Below are 9,662 nucleotides of genomic sequence, written 5' to 3' on the forward strand. Positions count from 1 at the left end.
CCAACTTTGAGTGAACGAACAAAAGAAAAAACAATAGCAAAAGAAACGAAGCAGCCGCGAACTGGGCTGGGCCATCTTTGGGCTTCATAATGAAGCCTGGGATGAGTGGGCCATAATAAAGCCTGGGATGAGTGGGCCGAAGCGGTGAAGACATGTTTCCGTGTCTCGACTCCCGACGACTTCTTTCTTGGCGTGGTCCATTACGCTGCTGACACACGTCTTGCTGTCGCCCCTCAAAGAAAAAACATGTCTGCTCTCTGCTACCAACTGTCGGCAAAGAGAGCCTGGCCGGAGCGAGCGACGGCACAGACATCGCGGTCGCGGACGGCGGCAGCGGCGATGGGAAGCCCGCTGGGCAGCTGGCCGAGCCACAACCCGCAGAACTTCAGCCAGCTCGTCCCGGCCGATCCCTCCGCCCAGCCCACGGTCGGTCAGCTCCCCTCCCCTCCCCTCCCTCTCCGTGGCAGCTCAGTTGTCTCTTCGTCCTGTCCTGCCTCGTACCACACTGCTAGCGAATCCTAGGTATGCTCGAGCCTCGATTCGGAGGGCACCTGCCTGAGCCAGGAATCAGGAGTTACTCGTACCGTGCGTGCGTCTCCACTGGAATCGTAGTACAGATGCCTAAGATTGTACCTGTCTGTTGATTCAAGCCCAACTGTCGAGCGATTGGATCATATTCACAGGGATCTTGCAGAATGAAACAAGCATTTTGGGTTAGGTCCCTTCTGGTCATGGTTATGGTGGTTGTTGCTGTGTGTACTGCAGGTCATATGTTCAGTTGATGTGGTGCTAGGTATACTAGTTTTCCTGTGCTTCTTGTCACAATGGTGTAGAATTCAGAAAGAGAAAAGGCAGACCGAAAGAAAAGAAAAAACACAGAATATGATGCTGGCACTTATAATGTTGCAAGTGTATTAGTATTTGGTTGACATGGCGCTAATGCTGATCCTCACTCTTTGTGTTTGTTTCTCACCAGAATGTCTCACCAACAACATACATTGCAGCACATAGGACAGATCCACCTCCCGATCAAGGTAATCTCTGCCCATATTCATTCAATCAATGCCTTTTTGCTGCTTCTCCGTTCTGCAAATTTAACCTGCCTGGTTTCCCCTTTACTTTTTGCGGGTGATTGAATGTATGCTCCTTCGCACTGCGTCAAATTCTCTATATAATACTACTCCCCATGGAAAAATAGGTTTCAGCAACTTTTTGATCTGAACTAAAAGCTGTGTAGGCAGATGGATATCTTTTCTTTCAGGAGGGCATCATGTTTAGCCATGAGAGGCCAAGCACCAATAATGTGCAGCCTTTGGATGTGGCCATAATGATCCAAGAGGAGATAGTGCAGTGGCCATGGCCCATGGGCATATGCCTTCTCCGATGATCCTGGGCACAGTCGCAGGGACACCCTAGCTTGTTTGGGTTTTACATTTTGCCCTTTATTATATTTCTTTACAGAAGGAGTACTTGGTTTAATTTCAATCTATAATGGCAGAGCACCTCCCTTTAACTAAATCAGATAGTCCCAGGGATGTCGGGCATTTCATACGGGTCTGTAGGTTGCACTGATATGAATTCTTAGTCTACGAGTTAGCTTTTCTCTTGGGAGCATGAGGAACAGGAAGACGATATTTAGTTAAGAAGGGCTTAAAGGGCCAGGACATGACAGTGATGTCAGACTTACATTCTTTACACCCTCAAGGTAGATTCTTTAAGGTTCCCTTCAAGTTTAATTCTTAGGGAACTCCTATTAAGAGTGCCTTCGACAAGGAGATATTGTAGTGCTTGGTCCTTGAGAGGAATTGTTTGAGTTGAGTGAAAGGGGCAAGCAGTATGAATCAAGAAAATAGGTGGGTTTTCGGTTCATAGGCTTATGGGCCATTTGTCTGGTGCCTAATGAAAAATTTACCAGGCGAGGTTGAATTATCAAAAATCATGACATGTCGGCCCAGCTGGTGAGTGAAAACTTTTTTTAGATGATTTCATCGATTGAAACCAGAGTAAAACAGAGTCTTGTTCAAAACAGACATCCAGGTGTAAATCCTCACAGAAAGGTTTTACCAAAATCTAAAGACAAGAAGAAAGTAAAAGTTGTAAAACTCTAGCATGAAGGACACACTGAAAGATAAACACTGCAACGGAGAGAGATGGTCATGGTCTATGCAAAGATCAGAGTGCCACCAGACGCGCAGCAACAGGAGCTGTTCTGGCCTTCTCCGTTGGCGTTGCCTCCGGTAGCGGCGACCAGCAGTTCACCTCCAGTGTTGAGACAGGAGTCAAGATGCTCTGTTTTGTCCTCAGCTTGTCATTCGATGGTGATGGAGGCTCATGTCAGTGAAAACTTTATTGCATACTCCTAATGAACTCTACAAAGAAAGGTTAATATAAATTAAAAAAAAGCATATATGATTGTTTTCCATTCAAAAATAGGATGTTTTTAAGCGCAGAATGCAATGACCGAGCAAACACCTGCTATATTACATGCCCTTTTTAGGCGCTGCGAGCATATATGTGAAGAAGTTATTAGCTACTAACATTGAGGAATACACAAGAACAAAAATCGTCTGAATAGACCCTTAACACTGAACTTGGTAGTTTCAGAGTTGTGCCACAACTTTTGGTTGACTGAAATGCACTGAAGGCTTGCTTCATTTGGCTCATTACAGGGATCGAGCCGCTTCCTTTTTTGCCAGCTTCTGCGATACATATTTCGTATGAACTCCCTGTGTGGCAAATTATTCCTCTGGCAGATAGATTTGTTACGAATCTCTAATGAAACTAACTGCTAGTTGTGCGTTGTGCATATCTAGTTGAGTGTTAGACTGTATTTACATGTGTATATTGTAACGTTGTATACCACCTCATTATATATATATGTGATAGGCCACCCCTAGAGGGTTGTGCCGGTTCCCCCCAAAGCCTATTGTCTTACATGGTATCACGCTAGGTTACGTCCGCTTCCGCCTAAAAACCCTAAACCGCCGCCGCCGCCGCGCCCGCCGTCGCCGTCGCCCGACTGCTATGACGTCCGCCGCTGCGTCCGGCTCCACCGCCACCGGTTTTCTGCCGGCCTCCCTCGCGGCACTTCTCTCGAGGCCGCTGGATGCCGCCTCCCTTCAGGCGCTGATCGGGACACGGAGCGTCGGCTCCCTCTTCGCGCTCCCGCCGGCTGCTACTTCGCCCGGGCAGGCGCTTGTGGCCCACACCGCCGCCGCCCCGTCAACCGCGGCTGCCGCGCCCTCGGCCACTGCGCCGCTGGTGGCGGAGGACGTCGCGCTGGCAGGCTTCGCGGCATCAACCGCGGCCATCGCGCCCTTTGTCACCGCGCCGGCTGCCCCTCTGACTGTCTCCACGGTGGTCTCACCTCAGCCAGTCTCCTCGATGGGATCGCAGCCGCCGCCGCCGTTTCACTTCGGCCATCTCATCACCATCAAGTTGTCGTCGGACAATTACATCTTCTGGCGCGCGCAGGTTCTTCCGCTTCTTGGGAGTCACTATCTGCTTGGCTATGTCGACGGCTCTCTCCCTTGCCCTCCTGCGCTGGTTGACAGCGTGCACGGTCCGGTCTATAATCCGGCTCACCGTGTCTGGACAGGGCAGGATCAGGCGAACCTCTCCTCCATCCAGGGGTCGCTCTCTCCGGCCGTTGCTGGGGCATGGACTATTCTTGAGCGCTCGTTTGCGGCACAGTCGCAGGCTCGTGTATCTGGGCTCCGTCGCCAACTTGGGGAGTGTCAGAAGCTTGACTCCACCGCCACTGAGTTCTACAACAAAGTCAAGAGTCTCGCCGACACGCTGGCCTCCATTGGACAGCCCCTCACCGACTCCGAGTTCAACTCGTTTATTGTCAATGGTCTTGATGAGGAGTATGACGCCCTAGTCGAGATCATCAATGAGAGAGGCAACTCCACGCCCATGCCAACACACGAGGTCTTTTCACGCCTCCTGCTTACCGAGCAACGAGTCGAGACGCGCCGATCCAGGGGCAACGGCGCCCTCTCGGCAAACGCCGCCACCAAGGGTGGTCGCTCATCTGCTTCATCCAGGGCTCCTTCGAGGCAGTCACCACCACCTGCCTCAGCCCCTCCTCCTACTGCGACGCTACCAGGGGCTGGCGGTCCACGTGTGTGCCAGCTTTGTGGTCGCGATGGGCACTGGGCCTCGAAGTGTCACAAGCGCTTCCAGCGGGGTTTTCTTGGTCTCGGCAATGACGGGAAGGAAGGATACACGCAACTTTGCTCGTCAGGTCGCCATGGCTGATCGTCCGCCGCCGCAGAAGCCACAGGGACACACTCAGTCCTACTCCATTGATCCCCACTGGTACATGGACTCTGGGGCGACAGAGCACCTGACCAGTGAGATGGGGAAGCTTCACACTCGTGAACCCTACCATGGCTCCGACAAGATCCACACCGCCAATGGAGCAGGTATGCACATCTCTCATATTGGTCAAGCATCACTTCTCACTAGACATGCCAATAGGAGTCTTCAACTTCGCAATGTTCTTCGAGTTCCATCTGTGACACGTAATCTTCTTTCAGTTCCTAAACTCACTCGTGATAATAATGTGATTTGTGAATTTCATCCTTTTGATCTTTTTATTAAGGATCGGGGCACGAGGGACATTCTTCTTAGTGGGCGGCTCTGCCAAGGTCTCTATCGTCTGGAGCATCCTGGCGTCGCTCGCGTCTTCAGTGGAGTTCGGGTATCTCCGTCACAGTGGTATGCTCGTCTTGGTCACCCGGCCACACCTATTGTCCGGCATGTTTTGCGTCGTCATGAGCTTCCTAGTGTGTCTAGTAATAAAGATGTAGCAGTGTGTGATGCTTGTCAGCAGGGGAAGAGTCATCAACTTCCTTTTTCGGAGTCCAGTCGTGAGGTGAAACATCCTTTAGAACTTGTGTTTTCAGATGTATGGGGTCCTGCTCAGACTTCTGTTAGTGGTCCTAATTACTATATCAGTTTTGTTGATGCTTACAGCCGCTTTACCTGGCTTTATCTTATCAAACGTAAATCTGATGTGTTTGACATTTTTGTTCAGTTCCAAAAACATGTTGAACGCCTTCTCAAGCACAAAATTGTTCATGTTCAGTCGGACTGGGGTGGCGAGTATCGCAACCTCAACTCCTTCTTTCAGTCGCTTGGGATCACTCACCGTTTAGCATGTCCACATACACATCAGCAGAATGGTTCAGTAGAACGTAAGCATCGTCACATTGTTGAAGCTGGTCTGACTCTTTTGGCCCATGCATCTGTTCCGTTTCGTTTTTGGAGTGATGCTTTCACCACTGCATGTTTTCTCATCAATCGTACTCCCACTCGTGTTTTGAATATGAAGACTCCCATTGAAGTTCTCCTTAATGAACAACCGGACTACACCTTTCTCAAGGTGTTTGGGTGTGCTTGCTGGCCCCATCTCCGTCCATATAACAAGCGTAAGCTCGAGTTTCGTTCCAAGAAGTGTGTTTTTCTTGGTTATAGCTCTCTTCATAAAGGATACAAATGTCTTCATGTGCCCACTAATCGTGTCTACATCTCTCGGGATGTTGTGTTTGATGAGCATGTTTTTCCCTTTGCCAAACTCCCTGTGTCCATTACCGAGCCACCTGTCATGCATTCATCCTCTGTTGCTTCTGACCAATTTGATGATGTTGCATATTCTCCTCTATTGTTGCCTAACCATGGTGCAGGCACTGGTCGTGGGGCTCGTTTGGAGATTCTGGAAGTGCCATCTTCCTCTTCGTCTCCATCGCCTTCATCCTCGGCACCTTCTGTTTTGCATGAGGAGCACATGGCGCCCCTGCATGGCCTCGGTTTCCGTGCTCATGCACGGCCGATCGACGTCCTGGCCCGGTCGCCTCTGGCTTCTGGGCTGCCTTCGCCATCGTCGCGTCCTGCAACCCCGCCGACTGGGCCGGCCTCCTCGGTCCCCGTCTCGCCCAGGGCGTCGGGGCAGTCATCACGAGGCCTGACCTCGCCCGCCCCTGCCTCGCCCAGGGTGTCTGGGCCCTTCTCATCAGGGCCGGCCTCGCCTGCTCTCGCCTCGCCAAGGCCGTCTGGGCCGGTGTCACCGGAGCTGGCCTCGCCCACTCTCGGTTCGCCCATGGCCTCTGAGCCCCTGTCGTCGGGCCAGTCTTCGCCATGCAGCCCGGAGTCGTCTGTCCCGAGCTCGCCTGAGGTGATTCCTGCATCTCCGGCGACCGTCACGTCTCCGTCACCTTCGCCTCCGCCGGCTCCTGCTGCTACTCTACGTCCACATACGCGCAGTCGGAGTGGCATTTTTTAGCCTAAGCAACGTCACGATGGCACAGTTGCTTGGTTAGCGGCGTGCATGTCTGCTGCTCTCGCAGATCCATCCTCTGAGCCACGCATGTATCAAGCTGCTATGCGCATTCCTCATTGGAGAGAGGCCATGGAGCAGGAGTATCAAGCGCTTCTTCGCAATCAGACATGGACTCTTGTTCCTCCACAATCACGGGTAAATGTCATTGATTCCAAATGGGTTTTCAAAGTGAAGAGGCATTCTGATGGGTCCATTGAGCGCTATAAGGCTCGTCTGGTTGCTCGTGGTTTTCGACAGCGTTTTGGACTTGACTATGAAGACACCTTCAGTCCAGTGGTCAAGCCTACTACCATCAGACTTCTTCTCTCTCTGGCTGTTACTCGAGGTTGGTTTCTTCGTCAGCTTGATGTTCAAAATGCTTTTCTTCATGTTGTCTTGGCGGAGGAGGTTTACATGCGCCAGCCTCCGGGTTTCTCTGATCCGGATCGCCCTGATCATCTCTGTCGTCTATCCAAGGCAATTTATGGTCTGAAGCAGGCTCCTCGTGCTTGGCATGCTCGTCTTGCAATGGCTCTTCGTGCTCATGGTTTTGCATCATCAACTGCTGACTCCTCATTGTTTCTTCTTCAAAGGCCTGAGGTTACTATGTACTTGTTGGTCTATGTAGATGATATCATTTTGGTCAGCTCCTCTCAGTCGGCTGCTACTGCGCTTGTTCGCTCACTTGGTGCTGATTTTGCGGTCAAGGACCTTGGGAAGCTTCATTACTTTCTTGGTGTGGAGGTTACTTCTCGTGCTGCTGGCCTTGTTATGACGCAGAAGAAGTACTCTCTGGATTTGTTGCAGCGAGCTGGGATGCTTAAGTGCAAACCGACGACTACACCCATGTCTACCACTGATAAGCTCAATGATGTTGATGGTGTGCTTCTTTCTTCTTCTGATGCGACAGAGTACAGGAGTATTGTTGGTGGGCTCCAGTACTTGACGATCACGCGACCAGACATTTCCTATGCTGTTAACCGAGTCTGCCAGTATCTGCAGTCACCCCGTGACACTCATTGGTCTGCTGTTAAGCGGATTTTGCGCTATATTCGTTTCACGGTGGCTCATGGTTTGCATATTCGGCCGTCTGACTCTGGTTGTCTTTCAGCATATTCTGATGCAGACTGGGCTGGCAATCCGGATGACAGGCGATCCATGGGGGGTTATGCTGTCTTCTTTGGCTCTAACCTGATTGCCTGGAGTGCTCGGAAACAGGCTACTGTCTCGCGTAGCAGTACTGAGGCTGAGTATAAGGCTGTGGCCAATGCCACATCAGAGATCATCTGGGTACAGTCCTTGCTTCAGGAGTTAAGTATACCCCAATCACAGCCTCCTGTTCTTTGGTGTGATAACATCGGTGCTACATACCTTTCTGCAAATCCGGTATTCCATGCCCGAACGAAACACATTGAAGTTGACTATCACTTTGTGCGTGAACGTGTCTCTCAGAAGCAACTACAGATCAAATTTATTTCTTCCAAAGATCAACTTGCTGACATCTTCACCAAGCCATTGCCTTTGCCACAGTTTGAGACTTGCAGGCGCAATCTTACCCTTCTAGATTCATTAGAAAGTGGCTAAGATTGAGAGAGGGTGTTAGACTGTATTTACATGTGTATATTGTAACGTTGTATACCACCTCATTATATATATATGTGATAGGCCACCCCTAGAGGGTTGTGCCGGTTTCCCCCAAAGCCTATTGTCTTACATTGAGTATGTACATTAGTTTATACGTACACATGTAACATGTTGAAAAGTCAAATTAATTTCCCATGGAGGTGCATCCATTCGCACCGAACCACTTTTCTATCACCTTTTTTGTGGTAATTTTGTTACCGACCGGTGATCCCTGGAACTGCAGTGATCACGACGGAGCCCAGGAACATCCTGTTGAGGCATTTCTACCAGAACTCGGAGAACAAGGTGAGCTATACCACTAGCAGGACCTCCCTGATGAAGGAAGAAGAGATAGACCAACAAGGCAACCCAGTGTTGCTAACACCGCGTGTTTATTTATGTGTGTGTGCAGCCGAGGCCGAAGAGGGCCGCCCCGGAGAGTGCTGCCCTGTGTTTGTGTAGGTAATAATAATGTGGCCTGGCCGCACCAGCACACCAACTTGTACTCGCTCGTGGTGCCTGCTTTGTATTGGATTGGATGATTTCCCTGTTTTGGCGACTGAATGGATAACTGATGTGATGTGATGTGATGTGATTATCGGTCGCTGAACCAGCTTTTCCGGTGGTCATCGTGATTATCCCATGCATCTAGCATCATTCGCGTGTCGGATTGCATCAGCATCGTCGTCAATCATTGGTGATGGCGCTTCCGTGTCCGCCGCCCGCGTTCTCTCCCGTGAGGAGAAGACGAGACGGCGACGCGGCCGTTTTGTCCCGCGTATTTATCTGTTGCGAATGGCGGTACCGGTTGGTCCGGGAGGGAGGGCGCGCGGGGTCGCTGTCGGGTGGGACAGGGACATGCAGGGCGCGCGCTCCAGCTAGGCGGACGGACAGCCGCGTGAACCGTGCTGCTGCTGCTGCTGTGCGTGTCTGCCGACGCTCGCTCCGTCGCCGTCTCGCCGGAGCCGGCCGTCAAGCCACCCGGGGGAGCGAGCGCCAACGTGAGCCCCGGCCGACGCGACGGGCAGACTGGCATGGGTGGTGGTGGTGGTGGAATGTAGCCGCGAGCCGGACGCGGGTTAAGGCAGGACCGGGCGAACGCGTAGCTTATAGCTAGCTGCCAGGAGGCTCCGCATCCACATCCTCCAGCCAGCCCAGCCCAGACAGGTTCCACTTCCATGTGGCGCTGCCGCCGTCCCTGTCAGTCTCCGGCGGAGGAGGAGGATCCAGCTCGCGCCAATCCATGAGACTGATTGACTGACGGTTCCGGGTGGTCTCTCTCGGCCACCTGCAGTTTTACACGCGCACGCGTAATCGTGTCGGCAGGCAGAGGACGGCTCAGGCCTTTTGTAGTACAATGCAAGGTGTTTAGGAAAGATGTTTAGAAAAATAAATTAGGCTTTTATTTTGATACTCTCTCCATTCCAAATTACTCACAAGTAATTTGGAACGGAAGAAGTACTTATTTGTATAGGATGAATGCTTAATTAGGCATCCCTTCTGTAAAAATAAATATTTATGATAAAAAAACTCGATTTATTTTACTAAACACCTCCCCGGGCGTCACAAGGTGGTCGTTTCAGCAGCAAGACGATGCCAACAGGGTCGGGTCGGGTCGTGTCCAAAACGGCGGAAATTATTGGAAACCCAAATGGCTAGGGACTGACAGTCCACCCAGACCCAGTGTTGTCGTTCCATGTTCTGTCTCTGCCAG

General features: G+C 51.3%; 1 protein-coding gene across 1 annotated transcript; it reads left to right on the top strand.

The window, feature by feature from the left end:
• The first annotated feature begins 223 nt into the window (after positions 1 to 223).
• LOC119303951 (DET1- and DDB1-associated protein 1-like) lies at positions 224 to 8,528 on the top strand. The gene is made up of 4 exons (XM_037581110.1): positions 224 to 426; positions 977 to 1,034; positions 8,193 to 8,254; positions 8,361 to 8,528. Exons 1-4 carry the CDS (start codon positions 247 to 249, stop codon positions 8,412 to 8,414), a joined length of 354 nt encoding a protein of 117 aa, XP_037437007.1. The 5' UTR covers positions 224 to 246; the 3' UTR covers positions 8,415 to 8,528.
• The last annotated feature ends 1,134 nt before the right edge of the window (positions 8,529 to 9,662 follow it).

Source organism: Triticum dicoccoides, chromosome 5A (genome assembly GCF_002162155.2).
Source record: "Triticum dicoccoides isolate Atlit2015 ecotype Zavitan chromosome 5A, WEW_v2.0, whole genome shotgun sequence".
In the NCBI taxonomy this organism is placed as follows: Eukaryota; Viridiplantae; Streptophyta; class Magnoliopsida; order Poales; family Poaceae; genus Triticum; species Triticum dicoccoides.

Coding starts and splice junctions, on each gene's coding strand:
- LOC119303951 (XM_037581110.1), top strand. CDS start 247: ATGTCTGCTCTCTGCTACCAACTGTCGGCAAAGAGAGCCTGGCCGGAG. Junction 1,035..8,192: donor AGATCCACCTCCCGATCAAG/GTAATCTCTGCC, acceptor CTGGAACTGCAG/TGATCACGACGGAGCCCAGG. Junction 8,255..8,360: donor ACCAGAACTCGGAGAACAAG/GTGAGCTATACC, acceptor GTGTGTGTGCAG/CCGAGGCCGAAGAGGGCCGC.